Source organism: Megalopta genalis, chromosome 3, assembly GCF_051020955.1.
Source record: "Megalopta genalis isolate 19385.01 chromosome 3, iyMegGena1_principal, whole genome shotgun sequence".
Taxonomy (NCBI): Eukaryota; Metazoa; Arthropoda; class Insecta; order Hymenoptera; family Halictidae; genus Megalopta; species Megalopta genalis.
Window position 1 is genome coordinate 27194535 of NC_135015.1, and position 23574 is coordinate 27218108.

At 46.9% G+C, this 23574-nt stretch overlaps 1 protein-coding gene and 1 long non-coding RNA gene across 8 annotated transcripts in view; one reads left to right on the forward strand and one right to left on the reverse strand.

Annotated features, from left to right (window-relative positions):
- The window catches only part of LOC117222199 (pleckstrin homology domain-containing family G member 5), a 154575-nt gene that overhangs the window by 125250 nt on the left and 5751 nt on the right, over nucleotides 1–23574 (reverse strand). For 6 of the 7 annotated variants that reach the window (XM_076520510.1, XM_076520505.1, XM_076520507.1 and 3 more), the window contains exons 3-5: nucleotides 20499–20586; nucleotides 20197–20281; nucleotides 12872–12974 (exon numbers count right to left, since the gene is read on the reverse strand). In XM_076520510.1, the coding sequence (XP_076376625.1) occupies nucleotides 12872–12974; nucleotides 20197–20281; nucleotides 20499–20586 (276 nt within the window). Of the gene's footprint in view, nucleotides 1–2549; nucleotides 3350–12871; nucleotides 12975–20196; nucleotides 20282–20498; nucleotides 20587–23574 lie in introns of those variants that run through there. The other variant, XM_076520511.1, reaches the window with a different exon arrangement.
- Nucleotides 1819–4552, forward strand: LOC143259194 (uncharacterized). Its single transcript, XR_013033036.1, has 2 exons — nucleotides 1819–2621; nucleotides 4070–4552. It is a non-coding gene; the product is annotated as an uncharacterized LOC143259194 (long non-coding RNA).

Genomic DNA, 23574 nt, shown 5'->3' on the forward strand with positions numbered 1-23574 from the left:
CGAGTCCCGACGAGAGGCAAGTTGTACTACGGAGTCGGACCGGGCCGGGCCGGACTTATGAATTGAATTTGAATCGGCAACAAGCTGATTTGCAAGACAAATATTTGCCGACCGAATCCTGTAATCCTAGCCACCCCGGACGCGGCTTCCCCCCCTCTCCCCCACGGTACAAGCCTGCCATTTTACTTTGTCTTAACAGCGGACCGATTCTTCGCGTGCAACGCAATAAAAATGGAAATTTCGTCCGGCACTGCTTCTGCGTGTGATGCCCCCGATTAATTGACCGTGATCACCGTGGAATATCGATTCGACTCTTTCTTATTCCGCGAAGAGCAATCATAGAGATTTAATCGGTCCCTCGCGCCCCGAATCAAGTTCTTTATTCGAACGGCTATGTATGGTATATGCGTCGGTCGTATGTCTGTCTAGTAGCTGTCCTATGTACGTACTTGTGTGTATATGTGCGTGTATGCGCGTGTCTCTCTGTCAGTACGCGCGTAGTTCTTTTATGTATTCGCCGGGATTACTTTCCTTTTACGCCTCGAGCTACTTTATAACTGACTCCGAAGCTATGAATGCTTCATATTGCGTGGGAATATTGTTTGCCCGGTGCTACGCTCTATGACTTTATGGTTTACGCTCCCTATAATTCTGTTAGCGATACCCACGTCATTCGTGTCGCTCGTTTCATCATCTTCGATTCAATTTTCTGACCCAGTTCGCGACGATAAGGCTGGCGCTGCTTCTCCTATCTTTGCACACGTTGTTCCGATAATTATTGTATTAATATTCTTCGGAATAGAGTCCGGACGAGCGCGCTTTTTTTTCACGGTGTTGCGATAGTTCGCGCGATTGCCTAACAGGAAACCCGATCTACGGCGATCTTGTTCGCGAGAATATTCGTTCTTCGCAGTCGGGCCTGTTTCAACTCGAAATCCAAAGTAGTTTTTCGAATCTGTAGTTTCTAGGTTTAATTAAACCTAGTGCATGCACAGTTACATTCTGAACAGTTTTTTTTTTAATATAAGCAAATTTGATAATGTTAACGTTATTTTGAAATGTGACGTGACAAGTTTTTGTGGCAATACGATACGTTTTACGATAAATTTTGTGGTAATACGATACGGTTATGTCAAGGTTTTTTTGTCAACAAATGTCAACAAATTTGATGATGTTAATATCATTTTGAAATGTGACGTGACAAGTTTTTGTGGCGCCTTAAAGTCGCCGCACGGGTGCAAAGGGTTAATACGATACGGTTATGTCAAGGTTTTTTTGTCAACAAATGTCAACAAATTTGATGATGTTAATATCATTTTGAAATGTGACGTGACAATTTTTTGTGGCGCCTTAGAGTCGTCGCACGAGTGCAAAGGGTTAATACTTTTGTGCGTAGGAGTTCTTATTTTCAAAAAGAATAATTAAAGTTTTAACTATTAAGTTTTCTTTTCTTTTATTAAGTTTTGTCTATTTTTAGTCATCCGGCATTTCACGAGCAGTCAAGAAAATGACTATTTTTCCTATTTAAAAATTAAGAATTTATTTTTTTATTTAAGAAACAGAATAGCTTTAATATTTAACGCACTAGCAGCGTGCAAACATTTTCAAATGCAACGATTAATCGATCTGCACGCAGTTCTACTATGTTCTGAATTTTTCGAGCTGTCCAAAGGGTTCAGATTTTTTGTAGGGTTCGCGTAGGTTGGTCGGAAGTTCGGAAGAAAATGAATCGCGAGTTTCGCAGCATTTTTGGAATTCCGGCTAGATAGGATCTGACCGAAACAATTTCACGACTTCGCAGCGCACGTTGAATCGCAAATAGGAACACCTAAAGCTTGCGATGACCCTGATAAAGCTCTGCCCGTTCCTACCGGACTGCGGATGTTTATGCAAACGAGCACTGTTACGCGTTGATTTAGAGAAGCCGGTAAAGCAACACCGAATTTGCTGGTCATTATTTTTACCAAACCGCTCAAAGGACACCCGTTGAAATTTCAATTCAAAATTATTATTCAAGTCTGATCGCGTTTCCTCGACCGGCTTTGCCGACTGTTCCTCGATCGACATTTCAACTTCTTAATTGACTTCTCAACTTCTCCACAATCGACGTCTCAACTTTTCAACGATTACAAAGTCAATCCGTGTAAAAATAGGCGCGCACGAAAAAGCTCGGTAAAACGACGTTAAACATTTTTTTCGCGACGTTTAAGAACTAAAAATATTCGAGCATCTGCTCCGACTTAAAAGAGATACCGAGACTTCGCCTCGTCAAGCAAAGACCAACGAAATGCGTCAAAGGGAAGCATCTACTTAAACTAGCAACGAAGTCTCTTTCTGAAACGGTTCAATCGGCGGTATGAGGGGGGGTGGGGTATGAGCAGGGAATTCCGCGAGTTAAGTCGCATTGCACAGAGGGGATGCACCGTGCTCGGTGCACGTCAACATTGATACAGTTTGCAGCCGGACAAAGGCCGACTCGGACGGCAAGGTGACTCGATTTTCCATCGTGGCGGTTCGTTACATCAGTGTCAGACGAAATCAAGGTTTACCTTCGACTTTTATCGGCGACGCCATCGCCCGCGTAGCAGCCACCCCTAGTCTTCCTACATCAAAACGACCATGTGAGTATCTCTCTCTTTCTCTCTCTCTCTCTCTATCTCTCCCTCTTTCTCTTCCTATCTTCCCAAATATCTCCCTCTCTGTCTCCCTGATTCCGTTCAATCGAAAGTTCCACCGGTCTCGAAACTTTGCAGCACTTCTTCAACTGGTTGGCAGCGTGCACAATGGAGTGTACATTAATCGGCGATAGTCCTCGACCCTACTCGTCCTTGGAGCACGTTTCGCTCTTTGCTGCGAGCTTTTTCCTTCTCATCTCTGTCGGGACTCTCCCCTTTCCTCCTCTCTCTCTCTCTCTCTCTCTCTCTCTCTCTCTCTCTCTCTCTCTCTTTCTCGTCTCTTTCCCCAAGATCGAATTAACCGGGCGCGTAGATCGAAACCGAATCAGCCCCGGTCATGTGAAGGTGTTTAAGGGTTGCAAAATGAAATCGGGATCTCTGGGCTCTTGATAGTCGAACAAGTCTCTCTCTCTCTCTCTATTATTGTCAACTACCTCTGCGCCCGTCCAGCCGGGCCGGATTCTCGTTTCTCCAAAACTGACCAACCCCTTCTCCTCTACCTCGTGAACACGCACTGGGAGAAGGGCGGCTTCTTCGACAGCGTTCCGGTTGCGGGAATTATGGTCGCGCTCTCGTCCGTCGGCTTCTGTTTCACCGCGTTTTCGTGTTTCTCTCGGGGGCGAGGGCGGCGTCGATCTTACCGGGCTGAGGTCGCGCGTCCTACTAGAGGGAAAATCCGTTCTCCGTCATTTCGAAACTCGACCCACCCCCCTGCCACCGCGCGCCGATTCTCCGGCGAGCGGGGGTAGCTCGAGAAACTGCGCGGACATCCCTTGTCGACACATCCCTTCCTCGCTCGCTCTCTCGCTCCCTCGCTATCACGCTCTCTTTCTCCCTCTCGCTCTCTCTCTCCCATTCTCCACCACGGCGGATGTTTCTCCTTTCTTCCCGGCTCACCCCGACTCCCTCGCGCCCTCCGCGTACCCTCTCCGCCCTCCTTTTTTCCAGCCCGGAGTCGCAGAAATTGCCGGCGAAGGTCGCGAAGGACGACGCTATCGGCGATCGCGTGGCTCGCTTCGCTTTTCGGCCGAGCGGGGGGAAAACGGGGAGCTCGCGTTCCGACCAGTTTCTGTTTCAATTAAACCGCGCGACTCGCGCGCCGGGAATGTCGCGGATAATCGGCCGACTGGACGAAAATCTTCTCGGCTCTTCGAGAAAGGAACGGAATACTTTCGCTTCGGCTCGCCTCGAGGAGCGCGGCGTGTCTATCGGGAATGGGAAGTGACGCTTCGACGAGCTCGCGGCTTCTGGCCTGGCTGTCGGGTCAAGGGGCTTTTCGGAAAGCGAAGCACTTAATGAATAAGGCAACAGCTTGTGGCACAACATGGCGCAAGTGGATACTATCGAGGTCCCTCGCGATCTTCGCGTTTTTTTGTTGTTTTTTTTTGTTTTAGAAAATGTTTAACCATGACGACACTTTGGACATTTTCGAAGACGATAGTCGAGGGATGGTCTGTACCGATGCACGACGACACGGCCTTGCAACACGAAGGAGGACCGACAGAACACAGCCTATAGCCGCGCGGTTCAGAAATCGATATTTCATCTACATTGCAAATCAACGATCTCAGGATTTTCATGTTTCACTCATCGAGCGCCAAGGCCGCCGGAAATCTGTTAATCGCCGCTCGAGTTTCGACAATTTGATCATCTTCGGCGAGATTTTTTAGCCGTCGAGTGGCGTAATTGAACTGCGCCTTTCTCGGGCGTTACGATCTTTTAATACGTTTCGCTTAATAAATTGCATTTTATGAGATGTAAATTCTCCCCAATTTTGCTTCGGCGTGCACTACATTTTAGACAATAGTTTCTAGTTTATGAATCAATAAAATTGTTGTAATTCAGAAAGCCAGCAATAAATGTTCTACGAAACAGTGTCTCGAAAAAACAAAAAATAACCTCGTCGTTTCGTACGATTTTTACGTTTGAAAAATCGTGAAACACAAAGCTGAGACTTACATTCATATTCTCTTGGAAAGACTAAATCTTTCATTTAGCAATTACCTATAAAAATGATTCCCAAACTTCGCCTGTTTCTGAAAACGCCTCAGAGTTTCCCTTTCAATAAAACTTCAACCGATATTAGAATTTGTAAAAACGACTCGCGCACGGCCGGGATAACCGGAACGATGAAATAAAAGCCGTGGCGAACGATAGGAGATATAAGTAAGTGGTTGCTTGCCGGTGTTCGACATTTCGTTCTCGGGAAAGCCCAGAAATCAAGCGGGGGACAGTGGCAGCCGAGCTGTGCAGGAAATAAACAACATAGTCTACCCCCTCTCGCGTGACATCTCATTCCGTCGACCACTCAGCCCTCTAGCGATCGTACTTTCCTTTTACTCTAGATCCTACTTTTCTCCCCCTTTCTCCCTCATCTTTCTCACTTAAACCGTGCTCTCTCGACGGTGAAGTGCGCGCGGTTCCGAAACGCCGGGAAACAGAGGAAGGTGTTTCGTCGTGTCGGGGCTGGTTCAATCGTGATCCAGGAAAGGAACACCCCTCGAAAATATTACAGCAACAAATTATCGGAAACTTCGATCGTTCTTGCACCTACGATGTTTCAGGATTTATGGGAAGCTATTTCTATGGGCAGCTGTTCTTTGAACGCCTCGAAACATTGAACGCGATGCGTTTGAAAAGCGATGCAGTTTTGGAAAAAACAAACATATCCAAGCGTGATATCTTAACACTTTATCGTCCGGTCGTGGTTGAGGCTGCCACTCAGTAAGGACTGGCTTAGTCGCGCGCGCATTTGCTCCCAGTACCGGCTAAATTTTCGCTATTCATTGTGTTGTGCTTATTCCTTTAAAAATAATAATAAATAATAATAATTATTATAATTATAATTCATAAGGATATGGGGAGGTCAGCATACAGGAGGTCAGCTACTAACAAAACAGTAAAGAAGCGAAAACCGTCGATAGCTAAAAGTCGATTAATAGGCTATCGGTCGATAAGCATTGGCAATCGAAAAGCCGATTAATAGGCTAGCGATCGATAAACACTGGCAATCGAAAAGCCGATAAATAGGCTAGCGGTCGATAAAGTGTTAACCCTTAGCGCTCGGAGACATTTGTCATTTGTTCCGTAACTCCGAAGGCTCCGCCGCGGAGCCAAATGTTTCTAGCATACGTTATCGTCGGCGTCAGCAATTGTTATCTGTAGTTAAAACGTGCCAAGTCTGTACCATTACGATTAAACCATTTTTTCACCTTTTCTATGGTTAGCAACATGGAGAAAAATAAATATTACGATGAGAATTTAGAGCCGAGTGATACCGAAGACGTATCTGATTTCGAAGAGTTAAAAGACATTGTGGAAGACAATGTTGGTTATGATTCTGACACTTCGAGTAGTAGCAGCGAAATTATACTACCGAAGAGACGAAGAATGAGAATGATTGAAAGCGAAAGCGAAGATTCGTTGCAAGACTTAGATGAACGGCGTGATGTTACGGAAGAATTACATATTCCAGATAGAATACCTTTTAGCGTATTGCCACAGGTCATTGGACCACGAGTTCCTACAAACATCGAACAGCCGATACAATATTTTAAATTATTTTTCACGGACGAATCGGTAAATGAAGTTATAAAGGAAACCAACGATTACGCAGAAACTGTTCTAAACTTGAAAGAAATATCTAGTAACTCTATTTGGCAAAGTGAATACTGTGACACTTGTCCAAGTAGACCCAGAATGCGCATGAGAGATTGTTACCAAAGATATCGCACCATGGTGAATTACAAAATTTGAAATTTATCTTTTATTTACGATAGGAAAATGTATATTTATAAAATAAATAAAATCAAATGCATTCGCAAGGACGTGTAATCTTTACCGCTCGAAATAAGACTTCCTTTATCTCAGGCGCTCCGCTCCAAAAATGTGCCGGAATTGCTGGTAGGCGGTGCTCGAGAAACGCGCGGAGCGCTAAGGGTTGAACGCAGAAATGAAGAAGAAATCCGCCGCCGAAATTACAGGCGCAGTGGCCGTAAATCGTCGATCTGAAATTCTAATGTCTTCTACTCCAGTTTACGGCCCCCTCGTCCGCCATCTTGTTCCGTTTATTTCACTCGCATGTATAATATAACCATCCGCAGATTAAGCCGGATCGGCTTGTACACGGAATTAAGTTGGAACCGTAGATCTTAGGTATTATAACGGCGGATTACGACGGGTATGCTGTGCGTATGCATTATTCAACGAATTTAATGGATTCGCCCGGTGGAAACGGCGGGAAATTTTGTAACAATATTTCGTGCGATAGCGACGACGATGTGTGCTCGCCGCGAGCGAACACTGTGTTCGTCCGTTATTTTTTAAGGGAAATTCTGGTCCCGTAAGACCGCCTATAGGAAAACACGCGGGACAAATTCTACGGCGGAATGAAAATCGCTGGAATAACGTTTCGGCAGTCGCGGAGACGTCATCGAAACTGCAGATCGATATCCGATACGCGGGTCCGACAGACGGGTCCGATCAAACAGAGCAATAACTGCACGCCGAACTGGAAACGCCTACGGCGAGCCCCGGACTTCGGCCACGGGGAAATCATAATCGTGTATCACTGTGAAATACGACGCCGCGACTTATCGAGATTTCCCGTTTCCTATGAAAGTTCGATTCGAGCAGCCGCGACGCGTTCGCCGCGGAAAAGAAACCAGGCTCGCTAGGGTCGAGAGGATCGTTTAGGCAAACTTTTGTAACATTTTTCTGCCGAACGGGTGCGAGAACTTGTTTCATTAATACTTTCCGTTTGGGCGGTGCCAGTCTTTTTGGACTGATAGTGTATTTCTTTTTTTGGGCGGGGTCAGTTCCCAGGGACTGACAGCGAACCTATTGTTTGCACTGCATCGGCGCACGGGACCGGCAGCATCAAGATTAAAAAATAATGCCGCTTCAACGGAAAATCCAGCAAAATCGGCTTCGCGCTTAACGTGTTAACTCTTTGGGCCACGGTGGGATTAAAAATGTCCCATTTTTTTAATGCACGGTAATGCATGGTGGGGCATTTTTAGACCCACCTCGAAATACCTCGAAAGAAATCTTAACAACAAATTCAATAATATAACAACGAATTGAATTGAATTATTATTATTTTTTATGCTTTTATATTATGTGATTCCTTCGTTAATAGAAATATACCAATTTTGTTTAATTTAAAGAGCCATAAAATTTTTGTGCAACGTGGCTCTATTTTATTCTCTGAAATCCTGTGTCCCAAATAGTTAAAGCATAAATAACATAATATATAAATAATAATGAAGTATACAAAGTCCGTTCGACTTTAACGAATCATCGGAGACGGATCGAAAAGTGTTTAATTATCACTAGATTTACGGAGCACAAATACAGCTGTTTTATATTAATTTATAAAAGTAACAATAAGACACTTATTCCGATTTTTTTTCAAGTGTTATTGTAACATTTGCCGTAAGTAACGTATTGAATAAATAACTCAGAAATGTATCTTTACGACATGAATAATCCTAACTCAAAAATTTAGTGGCCCGTCATTTTGACGGGTTCCGTAAAACTAGTGTTAAAAAGGTCGACAAGCGACGCAAACAATTCCCCTACAACAATGACAATTTGACTTGTGAACCAACGAATCGTCTCAAGCAGAATATCCTAATCGTTTCTAGCGCGATTTTTGACCTGGTCAAAAGACTTTTGCGGTTCGTTCCGACGCAGTAAAACGATGGGAAAATTGTGCCAAAAAGAACCGAGTTCCATAGGAAACTATGGAAAGCGCTATTGCATACCGCCAAAGCGAGCATTCCACCGATTATCCACAGGACGATCCTCCTGTCCAGAAGTCGACGATTTTTCTGCTGTCCGATGAATAAAGAACGCGGGCACTTCCGCGAAGTTGAAACGCGTTTCGCGTCTTCGCGCCAGTCGAAATAATTCAGAAACGCGAAGCTTTCTGTAACTTCCCGACAAGCTGCGCTCTCAGCTTCTGTCTCGCGGTGGAGATCTTAAACCGTGCTTAAGGAGTATGAATAATACCGCGGGGAATCCTGAACTCGGCCGGAAGAGCTTTCTCCTTTGCTTCACTTTCTACGAAATCAGAAATATCCACGGTCTACGAATCGCAGAAGACGCTGTCCCGATTCCGCGTCGTTCCGACGCTCGAACGCACGCGGCAAATTCTCCCCAATTGTTCCTCGGCTCGTGAACCAAAAATGGACAAATCGGGCAAACCAGACACGATTATTCGAGCCGCGTGGCGCGTTCTTATAGCTGCCGATTATCGAAGACTATAAAAACGAGGCACCGGGCTCTCGAATAATTGCATTCCCTCTCCCCAAATTGACCATTACTGTTTAGCAAGCTTCAGGGACAATCGTGGAGAATTTACTATATCGTTCGCCGACCACGCTGCCTGCGAAATCGAATTCCGCCGGGCAAACCCGATGCCTCGCATCGTCACGAAGAGCGACAGGCGTTCGCAAGTCAGCCGCGCGAAGGGTGTTCGACGCTCGATCCCATCTAATAAATCCGTGGACGCGTCCGGGCGTCGTGCGGGCCGATTTGCAACTCGTTCGCGGCGCGGGACACCCGGAAAAAACAGCGTTCGCTCGTTCGCGGACAGTTAGCCGCGGACAAAACGGTGCGCGGAGCGTTGTTCGTCGACGCGATCGGCCGCGGTGTTGAAATTCCGTCGAGCGAAAGACGGGGGATGATACAGAGGGGGAAAGAGAACAAGAGAAAGACAAAGAGAGGAAGCGATAAGCAGCACGGTGCTCGCACAGATTGAATCGGCGGAGGGGCCTGGAAATAAAAATCGTTGAAACGGAACAGCCGGCGTGTACCGAAAAAGGGGGTGGGGGGGTCTGCGTGGATGGAGAAACGATGCGAGAACAAAAGGGAGAAAATGGTTGAGCGTGGCCGGAACGCCGCTGGAGTGCTGTCAGTGGGTGGATGTAGTCAGAGAGAGATCGAGAGGAGGAGAGAGAGATCGACATCGAGAGAGAGAAAGAGAAGTTGCGAAGGTGTGAGAAAAAGGGTGCGCAAGAGAGAAGGGCCGGGCGAAACGGAGACGAGAGTTTCGTATTAAAGGAGAACGGCCATTAATTCCTTCATCGATCCGTGTTTCCATTGTCCAGCCGCGACCCACCCCCGTCATCCAGCCCTCCTCTACTTCTGGTCCCCGAAAAAAAAGAACACAAGCGTGGGTGAAACTGACGACGCTCGAACGCATCTTCGCAAAAGCAACCTTTCGCCGTGTTTCCCGGCCGACGGATTTAATGATTCTCCGCAACCCCCGGCGCGCCGGTACCTCGGCGTATTTACGTTGTCGAGCATCGTTCAGACCCGCGGAAAAATCGACGCGATCCCAAGCGGATTTGCAGCCGGCGTCGAGTCGATACGATACGAGTCGGGGGCGAGGCGAGGCGAGGCGAGCGACGCTCGTCAACGGCTGGAAACAATAAATCCGTGTTCCGGATCGCTCGGCGAGATAAGAGCCGCCACCAGCGTTAATCTTCGGCAAGTTGTTCGTGTGTACAGTGTCGGTCGCGAAACGGGGGTTGGAGGGGGGTTCGGAAATACGCGGGGATGAGCATCGACAGCGGCAAGGAGCAGCGCGGCGGTTCTTTCCTTCGATCAGAGTTTCCGCTGCTTTCGTAAACGACGAGCGGAGATCGCCGACTGGGTAAACGGAAGATCAAATTGGAGGTGCGAACGAGTTTGCCGGCGAACTGCTTTACAGGATTTTAGCTTTAGTTCGGTCTTTGTGCCGGAGATCCTGTTTCGGTGCGCGGATCGAATTAGAAATCTCGTTGGTCACGGTTTAGCTAAACAGCGTACTCGCGGGGTTCGCTCTTGCGAGACAAAAAAACCGGCGAGATTTTCCCAGCGAAATACAATATTGTTCCGTGAGAATTGGCTGTGCCGGTCGTTGGTCTAGACGATGACAATGGGAGGAGAGCGTGGAAAGAGAGACAATGGAACAGTCGTAAAATCGTGAATCTCTTTCCGCTGCAATTTTCTTCTCGCTGCGACGGAAATAATGGCTTTAACAACGATGCAACTGGAACGGAGGATGCGCCGTAATTTTTCATTCGAACGGCTCGAAGACGTTAGACACTATTTATACAGTTGTTTCGAGCCAACTTTGTGCGAGCTTCGGAGCGGAATTGTCGGAATTAAAACCCTTTAACCTCGAGTGGCGACTCCGAGGCGCCATTAAAAATCGTTGTCACGACTCAAAATAATGTTATCGAGCAAATTCGTTTGCACTTAAAGAGCTGTTGAAGGCCTAACTGTTGCATGGTTGCACAATATTCGAGTTCGTATGCATAAAATGCATCAGATCGTGTAAAATGGAAAAACCGTGGGAAAAACCGTAGAAAGCTATTTCAAATTTTGCTTTAATTCGGCTTCGAGTGCAAAGAGTTAGGCTCGTCTTCGTCGACCTAAGATCGACGAAGGAAAACGGAATACGATGTTAACAATTCCCAATTTCGGGACGACACGCCGTCCGGTGCATTTTCGTTCGAGCCGCGCGATCTATCAACGCATTTCGACTTCCTGCCACACGGAACGTATTATATACTCCATTTTACAGGAACAACGGCCAATATCCAATCCAGTAACCGCGGTCATAGCGTTCGCGATACATCATCCGACGAACGTGTAAACGCGTCTACGAAAATAGTCGGCGGTATCTCGCGCGGTGGCCGCTCGATCAAACGAATTGACACCGGACTCGGGCCGATAAGCACCCTTCCAGAAATTCTCCGACCGATGGTCTCCGACGATGGTCGTGCCGTATTTTTCCCGGAGAGAAAAATCCTGAACGCTCGAGCATCGTCGAGGTGTCGTCGCAAATACCTCTGCGAGTCGTTTAAAGTATCGAAACGCGACGGCCAACGGCGCGATGAAATTTCTCTCCGCGATCCAGACGGACAATTTCTGCTTCGCCCGGAGATCATAAAACTGTTGATTTCCCATAAAAACACGCACAGTTTTAATCGTCGGTGCAGACCGATTACGGACATTGGACGTTGATCGCGACCAGCGGAGAACAAAATCCGGCACAAAGGAGCCTCTTCTTCCGCCAGGTTTTTGCGGAATAAACTTGCAGCGATGGTAGCCGCGCGTTCTCCGACGTGGCCGACGTCGACGTCGACGTGCTAAAACGTTAAAGAGGGAAGCCGAACGCGACGAGGCTTTGCCTTTTCGCGATTCCGCTCTCGGTCAGGGTCTGGCAGAGGAGCTTCGCGGCTCGGAACACAATTAACGGGAATAATAAGTAGCCAGCATCGATTCGGGATCGCTTAATGGGGCCCGTGCCCGTTGCGGGCCAGCAAAGCCAGCAAAGAGACGTGTCTTTGGCTCGTGCTCAAAGAGCAGCGCCTGCGGCGGACTCTTTTGCGGCCGGGCCGCATGAAAACACGGATTGTTCGCCGCGGGACGTGCTCCGCTAGTCAAAGAGATCCGTGTGCCGGCCAGATTTTTCAACGTTCCCGCGATCGTTGTAAGTCGCGCTTAATATCCTCTCTTTATCATGTTCCGCGGGATCGTCTATCAGCCCGGCGAACCTTTTGAATATTAATTATGGCCGGGGCAAGTTTGACAAGGCTCGTAACGAGCGGATCGCCGAGACGCTGGCTTGGTCGCCGAAACGCGCGCAGAACGCTCGCGCGCGCGGCGTTAATTTGGAGTCGACGATTCTTCGGGAAAATTTGCGTTGTTAAAAATTATTTAGGTTCAGTGTGCGAAACTTTTGGCAAAAGTATCCGGAACACTGTGCGCGAAAATTAACATTTGTGACCCGTAATGCGAGCAGCTCGATCATCCTGTGTTATAGTAGAATACTTTCGTTAAGCTTCGCATGACGAAATGCGAATAATAATAATGCTGAAATAATTTCTCCGAAGTCGTGATACCTTTGCGATCGCTCACGAAAATTTTCAGAGACGGTATCGAGCGGTCGGCTCGTTTCATAAAGTCATAGTTCCCGGCGTTAGACGCTCCATCAACCGCCGCCACCTTCTCCGGCCTTAATTGAGCGGATTTTAACGTCGTCCCTGGATCGTGCACCAGAACGATCATGCTGCAGGAAATTGAAGAATACGTGACCGATTCCGGCCCGGCTGGCACGTTCGTTCCCATCGCCGCAGGAACGAAACCGAGCTCACGGTACGGACACGAACTAATTAAACTGTTTGTCGGACACTCACCGAGTGGCGTTTCACGGTGGAATGCCCATGCAGCTGAGACAAATTTCGGACAACGACCTTCAGGCTCCCCCATTTGTTCCTGACCTGTTGCTCCCGTTCGTTCCTGAAACAAAAAGCAAGCTGGTCAAATGCACGCCCACACGGCGCAGGTAGAGCTAGATGGACGGCACCGACTTGCAGCATGGTAAGTTTTCACGAACATCGTTGGACGTTTTGTTATCGATGCGGAAGACTTGTACAGTTTTTATTACAATTTTAATGTCTATTTCGCGCTCAGATTGCGCACGAAAATGGACGATTTGAGAAGAGGAGATACGATTATTCGAGCCTCGTGGCTCGTTTTTATAGTCACCGATTGTCCATTTCTGTTTACAAGCCGAGGGCCAATTGGAATTGAAGCATCCTTTCAACTTCGATTACAATTTTGGAAATCGGGTGAAATCGCACGGGGCCAAATCAGGTGAATATGGCGGACGATCGAGCACGCGGACATAATTTCCAGCCAGAAATCGACGAACAATGAGTGACTTGCGAGATGGCGCGTTATCGTGCAATAGTGTCCAACCGTCTGTATCTCGATAATCGGGTCGGATACGACGCGAGGAATTGTCCGAATCCTTTCTCGATTGATGTTCATGGCCGCTTCCATCGTTCTCGGTGAAGCATTGCGGTCATTTGCAATAAAATTACGTGTCCTTTCGATCGTTTCGGGTTTTCGAGTTGAAATTGGCCTTCCCATACGTTGGCCATCGTCTAGCGATTCTCTGCTATCCAGAAATCGTTTATGCCACACGAATACATTTGATCGACTCAAACAAGCGTCGCTATACGTTCGCTGCATCAACCGGAATGTTTCCGATACACTTTCACCGAGTCTTGCGTTCAATTCGATAACCGCTTTTTGTTCCATGTACGATTTCAACATGGATTAAAGACTTGGCCAGAAAGAACCATGTACGAAATATGTACGAACATATTCTACTCGACCAACTACAGTAAAAAAAATGGATAATTTGGGAAGAGGAGATACGATGATTCGGCTGCGCGGCTCGTTTTTATAGTTACCGATTGTCAATCACTATAAAAACGAGCCGCGAGGCTCGAACAATCGTATCTCCTCTCCTCATTTTAGTTTACAAACTGAAGGACGATTCGAGAGAATTTACCGTATCGTTAATTCATTTCAACAAATTTCCCATCGAAGCGTATATTTCTTCGATACGATTTTCTTCTTCTGTAACAAATATTGAAAATAGCTCAGCGTATAGGTGACGAATAGTATACTTTCCAAGCAAGCGAACATTAATTTACTGCGACAATATTTAAGCAGAAAGTTTCGAACATGCCAGGAGAGTAACAAATTGTATGTACACATACCGATCGCAAACAACTATAAAAACGAGCCGCATGGCTCGAACAATCGTATCTCCTCTCCCGAAATTGTCCATTTTTGCGCGCGATATGATCGCGAGTTAGGGAGAATTTATTTTTATTTCGTTGTTGCAAAAGCTATTTCGGCTCTCCAAACAGGCAGAGCTTACGAACAACAGATCGGTATTACTTTCGCAACGAACCGATAGACGAAACATAATTCTCGTTAACGCACAGTTCCCACCGTTTCGCGGGAGCATCCGCGGTGATGGATGTTTACTTTGAAAACATATTCTACCCGACCTACTACAGTAAAAAAGAATGAATAATTTAGGAAGAGGAGATGCTATGATTCGGCTGCGCGGCTCGTTATTATAGTTACCGATCGTCAACCGCTATAAAATCGAGCCGCGAGGCTCGAACAATCGTATCTCCTCCTCCCAAATTGTCCATTTTTCTGCGCAATCTGAACGCGAATTCGAAAGAAATTACTGCATTTCGCTTAGATGCAACGCGACACAAATGCGCTGCGACCTTCGGAATCTCGAGAACGGCGAAGACGAGGCACAGTTGCGTCCCGAAGGAATATGGCGACCCGGAACCGGGACAAAAGAGTTTCTAATCGACAGAGGCCGGTGTCAAGGAAGCTGCTGCACGTGCAGAGAGTTCCGGTTGACGCGTTTCCTCGATTCCGTGGCCAGGAAACGCATCGACGACCGAGCAAAATGCCGCGGCGAACAAGGGGAGACTCGCGGAGAAATCTTTTCTCCGCCCGGTTCGTCCCTTCGCGCTTATCTCTCGGCGAGATTAAAACACTCAGGCAAGGTTAAATACGAGGTGTCCTGGGATTATTTCCTCGCAGAGCTCTGCGCGGAGCCTCTCTGTCCCCGTTCCGAGCGACGGGAAAGCCGTCCGAAACGTCAGGCTCCGTCGCCGCCTGTTACTTTCCACCCTTCTTTCGCCTATCCTTTCAGTTCCTTTATTCTTTCTTCTCCCGACCCGGCCGCAGCCTCGGATTTAGGACGCGAGATTAATTAGTACGGGGAGGGTCAGACGATAAGCAAGTTACGCCGTCCGACTTTCCGTTTCAGCACTTTGTCTCGGCGACTTTTGTCTCAGCGATTTCGTCTTGTTACGTCGGGACTGGGTTGGCGCCACGCAATTTACTGTTTCACGATGCGCCGATTTCTTTGCGAGCGTATTCTCTGTGAAGCGTACTCGAAACGGAGACACGCGGATGACGAAGACGACTGATTATGCGCGTAATAAGAGATCGGAATACGCTGTACTTTCTTCCATACGCGGAGTCGTTTGATACGCGATCCAGCTCCGAGAGGAAAGTATCGACGGCAATTTAAACAATCCGAGAACACGCTTGTTACGCGATTCCGCGAATGCGGCGACGTAACCCGGGACCGACTGATGCGACCGACTTGAAACTTACGGTGCATCGTAAGCAGCAACTTGCTCGGCGACCGAGCCGCTAGGAACGCGGCCGAATAGAGAACAGAGGATCCCGTGGCGTGGACAATTAATCGCGGGGACCTCGACCGGTATCCCGCGATTTGTTAAATTCGAAGCGAGTTTGCGGACCGTGTAATTTAGTCGACGGCCATTAATCATCCGCGAAGCTCATCGGAGAGGCTAGCCGGCGCGCGCGCGTGCGCTCGCCCGTGCCAATGACAGTATCGGAAACCATTTCATTTTCAATTTATTCACCTCCGGCCCGTTCTATGTATATCGCGATTTACCGTGCCATTCTCCAAATGAAAAAGCAGCCCGGATCGCCGCGGTGATAAATTACGCGGGGCCACCTTCGTTTGATAAATTGCGTAAGGAGGGCTTTAATGAAGCGCCAAATCATTTCTCATCGATTCCCATTCTCTGTTAACGAGCGCGACTGCTACCGTCTTTCGCCGACACGTTCCTTCATTATTCCGCGCTTCGGGCTCGCCGATTCGATTTCAAAGTAAACATCCATCACCGCGGAAGCTCCCGCGAAACGGCGGGAACTGTGCGTTAACGAGAATTATGTTTCGCCTATCGGTTCGTTGCGAAAATAATTCCGATCTGTTGTTATTCGTAAGCTCTGCATGTTTGGAGAGCCGAAATTGCTTTTGCAATAACCAAATAAAAGTAAATTCTTCCTAACTCGCGATCGGATTGCGCGCAAAAATGGAGAATTTCGGGAGAGGAGGTACGATTGTTCGAGCCATGCGGTTCGTTTTTATAGTTGTTTGCGATCGGTATGTGTACATACAATTTGTTACTCGCCTGGCGTGTTCGAAACTTTCTGCTTAAATACCGTCGCAGTAAATTAATGTTCGCTTGCTTGGAAAGTAAACTATTCGTCACGTATACGCTGAGCTATTTTCAATATTTGTTACAGAAGAAGAAAATCGTATCGAATAAATATACGCTTCGATGGGAAATTTGTTGAAATGAATTATCGATACGGTAAATTCTCTCGAATCGTCCTTCAGTGTGTAAACTAAAATGAGGAGAGGAGATACGATTGTGCGAGTCTCGCGGCTCGTTTTTATAGTGGTTGACAATCGGTAACTGTAAAAACGAGCCGCGCAGCCGAATCATCGTATCTCCTCTTCCTAAATTATCAATTTTTTTTACTATAGTAGGTCGAGTAGAATATGTTCGTACATAATTCGTACATGGTTCCTCCTGACCAAGTCTTTAATCCATGTTGAAATCGTATCATGGAACAAAAAGCGGTTATCGAATTGAACGCAAGACTCGGTGAAAGTGTATCGGAAACATTCCGGTTGATGCAGCGAGCGTATAGCGACGCTTGTTTGAGTCGATCAAATGTATTCGTGTGGCATAAACGATTTCTGGATAGCAGAGAATCGCTAGACGATGGCCAACGTATGGGAAGGCCAATTTCAACTCGAAAATCCGAAACGATCGAAAGGACACGTAATTTTATTGCAAATGACCGCAATGCTTCACCGAGAACGATGGAAGCGGCCATGAACATCAATCGAGAAAGGATTCGGACAATTCCTCGCGTCGTATCCGACCCGATTATCGAGATACAGACGGTTGGACACTGTTGCACGATAACGCGCCATCTCGCAAGTCACTCATTGATCGTCGATTTCTGGCCGGAAATCATGTCCGCGTGCTCGATCGTCCGCCATATTCGCCTGATTTGGCCCCGTGCGATTTCACCCGATTTCCAAAATTGTAATCGAAGTTGAAAGGATGCTTCAATTCCAATTGGCCCTCGGCTTGTAAACAGAAACGGATAATCGGTGACTATAAAAACGAGCCGCGAGGCTCGTATAATCGTATCTCCTCTTCCCAAATCATCCATTTTTTGTGCACAATCTGAGCGTCAATTAGGGAGAATCTGCTGTATTTTTAGAGGAACTCCATGGAACAAAGTAGACGTCGGGGATCCTCGTACACGAATCGTGTGCCGCACACAGCCACAGTGTCTTCTTTGGCCCCGGTCGAGATTCATTACGAAGAAGCCCAATCAGTATCATCGTCTCGCTTTCATTACAGTTTAGTCCGGGATTTAAAAGAAGAATACCGGCGGGTGGCAGGTGGGACGCGGGTCCGATAGGGTCGGAGAAAAAGAGTCAGAGGTTGGCGGGCGGGTCGGCGGGGGTGTTCATCGTGTGCATCGCGTTCCTTTCGCTTCCATCCAACGAGAAAGAATAACCGGAATTGCTCAGGGCTAGCGCCGGCTAGGGTACTTCTCGGGATTGTTAGCAACTGGGTCGAACCAATTACGTACGTGGCACGTAAACTTACGCTTTTGTAGTACAAGGTGATTCAAAGCGGTAACGAATGGCTCCTTCTCGGGCCAAAGAAAGAGGGGCCCATGCGTCTTCGGCGAAACAAAACTCGCGGGGGAAAGCAAGACCGGGGGGGCAGGGGAGGACGCGGAACTACATCAGCGGCTTGTTAACCGCAACCACGAAGTTTAATGGTGCAACGGCGGCATAATTGCATCGTCGGAATTTTAAGGGACCGGCTCGATCTTCTATCGGAGACTTCAAAACAGTAGGTTGGCCCTTGGATGACGTCATATGTAATCATTAACTCTTTGCCGTCGAAGCTATTTTAATTCGAAATCCGAAACATATTTATTCATATGCAATTGAGCCTATTTGGCGAGTCCAATACTTGCAATTTTAACAGTTTTTTAAAAATACAAACGAATCTGATACTGTTACAATTATTTAGAAAAATAGTATAGCAATTTTTAATGACGCCTCATAGTTGCCACTCGAATGCAGAGGGTTAACTATTAATATTGAAGCTAATAAAAGGATTAACTTTGGTCCGAAGGATTCAATAATTTCTGGGTTAACCCTCGGATGGCGGGCACCGGGTCTGTTTGGACCCAGAGTTACAAACACTTCATCGAAATTCAAATTATGCGACAGTCGTATATAATTATCAACTATTAATATTGAAACTAATAGAAATATTAACTCTGGTCCGAACAAAGAGATTTTAATAATATACAAATGAAAATTAATCGTAAAGATTTGATGAATCCAGCCGTGGCTGCCATAAATGCTAAAAAATGTCCGCCGTCCAAAGGTTAACACAATACCCAGCGGATGACTAAAAATAGTCATTTTCTTGACTGCTCGCGAAATGCCGGTCGACTAAAAATAGTCATTTGCTTGATCGCTCGTGAAATGCCGGAGAACTAAAGATAGTCAAGACTTAATAAAAAGAGAAAAAAAGAAAAACGTAATAGTTAAAACTTTAATTTTATTTCTGAAAACAAGAACCCCTCTCACCCCCGCGCCGCATTACGTTAAGACAAAGATCGAGGTGGCGATTTTGCCACGGGGCCGAACGAAGTGCGATAACTATGATCGAGATCGGAACTTCGCGATTTGCGTCTCAGTTTCGCTGTAACATTTCTTCCTGCTCGCATAGTCACGGGACCGTGCGAGTTCCGCGACGAGCGGCGCATAAAATAAAATCTCTGCCGTCGAACCCCGTTGCCCCGGAACTTGGACAGTTCGAAGCGAGAGAATAGAATTACGTCCGTGAAGGATGCAGATGGCCGCGTCCGGCCGAGAATAAAGATGATGTCCGGGGGGGATAAAAATAGCCCGAATACGCCGTTAAATAAATCGCGTGGACGTTTAAGAACGTGACTAAAAGTGGAGCCCGCGTCGTGGTCCAAGTTTTATCCTGGGCGGCGGGGTGAACGCTGTAAATAACAGCGGAAACGATGAGCAGAAAGAAGTTTCTTTTCCGAAGGGAGTATCGACCGGCGTCTCGGGTCAGCACGACGGCCATACCGTCCCGTTTTTCGTCAGCGAGAGACCGTCTCCACGGGGATTAATGGTTTCGGTAAGACTTGCACCCTTTCGTGTTTTACCGCTGATGCATGTGCGAGCCGGCGTTGCAGCACGCGGCCCGACGTACGTGGTGCACGTCGAAACAGGAGTTACGACGCCGACGCCGCCGCTCGCAGCCCCGTAAATCAAGTCGTTCGAAGGAGCAATTTGCTCGGTTTCCTTTAAACAAAAGGAACGACGCCACAAGGGAGCCCCTTGGGAAAGCGACTTTAATTAACTGGAAGCTGTTGATAACAGGCGCCGGCATCGGCTGTTAATTCGGCAACCCGTGACCGGGACAACTTGCCAGCTGATTCAAAAAACCTTCGAGCATAAACCCTGCTGGAATTTCGGCTCTTCGACCATCTGGCTTTGATCGAACGACAGATGCACGTGGCAGGATAAGTTAGTTCTTTCGTTATCGAGTAATCAGGGAGTTCGATAAAGGTTCTAACAAAATTACGGAGAAGACGGAAATTCGAGCTTCGATGCGCTCGTTGTACGTCGCGATCGTCCGTAAATCAGCAGTCTGTTTATTATCGAGCAATTAGGAAGCTCGGAGAACGTCTCAGCTGTGTATGTCGAAGGAATTAGAACAGATATCGAAGTGTTACTTACGCGAACTTAGGCTCGTTCTCCGGATCATCCTGCGCAGTGGCAAGGGCGGGGAGGCTGCTCGCTTCGCATGGTGGCTTGCTCAAATCTGAAGCGAAGCAAACACGATGGGATTATTAAGGAATGCAGAAAACTGCAGAAAACTGCACGAAACCGCACGGTCCGCTAATTAATGTCGTTTGAAATTGAAGAAAACTTTTTGCAGCAAGGAGGACGCAGAAAGTCGTCGAGCGAAGGCAACGCGAGGAATAAAAATTGAGGAAGAATTTGTGCATCGGGCGGAAAAGTAGAGTGATTGTGCATACCTATTGTAGAATCATAGTGATCGCTGTGTCGTCCGTAAGGGGCGGTCTTGCCGGGCAGCTGGCTGGGCCGTCGCCTGGGGCTCCTTGCCTGTCGGGCAAACGCAATTTCTTTTAACAATCGATCGGAACGCTCGAGTGCACATGAAAATTACGGAAGCAGCCCCGTTGCTGGATATAAGACGGTGGGTTTTCCGCGGCGCGGCGGTCCGTCTTCCGGCCACGATAAAAGATGCACGGCCGACAAGACGGAGGAGGAGGCGGAGGCCGTCTTTTCGCGAGCGAATTAAGCGAGCCGGGATTTAGCCGGGGAAGGTCCGCGAGGCTCCGCTTCTATTTAAAATCGACCGAACTAATCGACCCTTTTTCTAGCGTGGCCAAGGCAGATATCTTTCCGCCGCGTCGAGCCGTGGCGTGCCCCGCCATTACCGGATATTTTCATCCGCTTAATGCGCCCCTCGCATTCGGGCTGCGCCGATTGCATCGCCAAGAATAAGGCGAGCCGTTCCGATTGTTTCGCAGTATCTATTCGTGCCCGAGATCTCCGCGTCCGAATTTCCGCCGCCGAAAAACGGCCGCCGTTGTAACGCACTCGCGGATATAATTTCCCGTATCACGAATCACCCCGGAAAAATTCCGATTTCCGCGAAGCCCGTCGACGGTAGCTTCGAACTCGAAGATTTCGCTCGCTGGTGTACATTTTTCAGCATAAAAATGTAACACTGTAATTTTAACGAGAGTACCGTAGCGTACCGTACTCTTGTTAAATCGGTATTAAGATCATTAACTCTTGATAGAAATAAACGCGGGTGCTCCGAGAACGGTGTTAATCGACCGGTTACAACGATGTGCTTCGCCTTAAAGAGGAATCACTGCCGAGAGGACATTCTGTTTACGTTTTATATAATTAATAAATAATTTTTATATAATAATATAATATGAATAAAATAATAATTTTGTATATAATAAGAAAATAATTCGTAATTACGAAGAAGCAGGGAATGTTTAACCCTTTGCACTCGAAGCTATTTCAACTGTAAATCTAAAATCATTTCTCTGGCTCACAGTGTCTTTATTTCACATGAAAAAGTGCATCTTGTGCATATGAAATTGACTCTTGTGACTCAGACAACGGTTACGCTCTCAACTATCTTTTTAAATCTAAACTCTTTGCTAATGTAAACATTACTTTAGAACGTGACATCGTACATTTTAATGGTGCCTCAGAGTCACCACTCGAGTGCAAACGGTTAATACGGTTTAATTTCATTTGGAAGCACGTTAATCCTGCGCGCGGCCCACGAAAATTGTTCCCCGTATCTGGAAACGTTGATCCACCCTTTGCTACACCGGTCAGGCTTATCGGCAGAGATCGGGGCACACCCTATCGGAACGGCTAATAATATCATGGTTCCGTTAAATGGCCCGGCTGGCTCGGAGACGTCGAAATCTCGGAGGAATCCGGCCGGGCGTGCTGGAGCGAATTGAACGCGGGGCCATTGATCAATTAATTAGAGTACCCTCTGGTTACGGTTGCCAGACAGTCCGAGAATTTTTGTTTAATTCGACGCCGAGGACAGAATGGCGGGCCGCGTTCCCATCGTGCTAATAATAATACGAAAGCGATTCAATCTGCAGATTGAGGTTCCGATCGCCTGGCAATATTGTCGAAACTGATCTTTGATCGCGCAACGATCCGTCTTGTCCGTCGAATTTCTTGGATCGTGGATTTATAAATGTGAACGAGCGTGAAAGAGAGAGTGTCTCGAGGCGGTTGAAAAGTTGTCTGGAGACGATCAGAAAATTGTCAGCGCGTTGTCGGAGCGAAGGAGAGCCGAGCCGATCTTGCACGAAAGAATATTGAAATGCCAGTCTGTCAGTGCCGGCACAAATTAATCAGATCCAACTGTACAAACATATCTATCAAGAATTACGGGCGCCAGCTCCGTTCCCTGGCCGCGGCAGCTTCATCAGCGCCCGATCCGACGTATTTTATATCAAATAAAAATGCAAATCCGACTGGCGCGCCGAGCCTCCCCGTCAGCACGATTTCCATTTCAAATTCATTTAAAATCCTATTCAAATTCGACGGGAATGCTCATTAAGTCTTAATTACCGGGCTGAACGTTGCGTAACTGGCTACGGCGTCGGCGGAACTAAGCAATCCTATGAATCGATAGAGAGCATCGAGCCGGCGCTATCTCGTCAAAACAATTTAATATCGTCATTCGCGGCGTCCGTGCAACGGCAATAATATTAGGTTGGCAACTAAGTAATTGCCGATTTCAGTTATAGATGTCTCTCACTCCCATTTTTATGATATCCGTAAATGTTATATTATAAAATTATTATTATTATTATTATGTTATTTTTTATTATCCGCGAATGTTAGCAACTGGACAAATTGAATGCGGCGGTCAAGGAAAAGCGACCAGAATTGGTCGATCGTAAAGGTGTCATTTTCCAGCAGGACAATGCTAGGCCGCACACGTCTTTGTCCACTCGGCAAAAATTGATGGATATTGGTTGGGAATTGATGTTACACCCACCATATAGCCCTGATCTCGCGCCATCGGATCACCACTTATTTCGATCCCTGGACAACTCCCTTCGTGGTAAAACTTTTAATGACGATGACGCTGTAAAATCTCACTTGACTCAGTTCTCGGCCGAAAAGGATCAGACTTTCCACGAGCGTGGAATTTTCAAGTTGTCAGAGAGATGGCAAAAGGTCATCGAACAAAATGGAAAATACATTACAGATTAAACTTCATTCCAAGTAAAAAAATTTTTTATTTCATTGAACAAATCGACAATTACTTAGTTGCCAACCCAATAGATTGATCGTTGATCGCGCATTGCAATTGTCGCGAAACCGTGTCTTAATCTTGCAAATTGCGTGCAAAGTTTTAGGCGGATCTGAAAGTTTTTTCACTTGACTCAGTTTTCGGCCGAAAAGGATCAGACTTTCCACGAGCGTGGAATTTTCAAGTTGTCAGAGAGATGGCAAAAGGTCATTGAACAAAATGGAAAATACACATTACAGATTAAACTTCATTCCAAGTAAAAAAATTTTTTA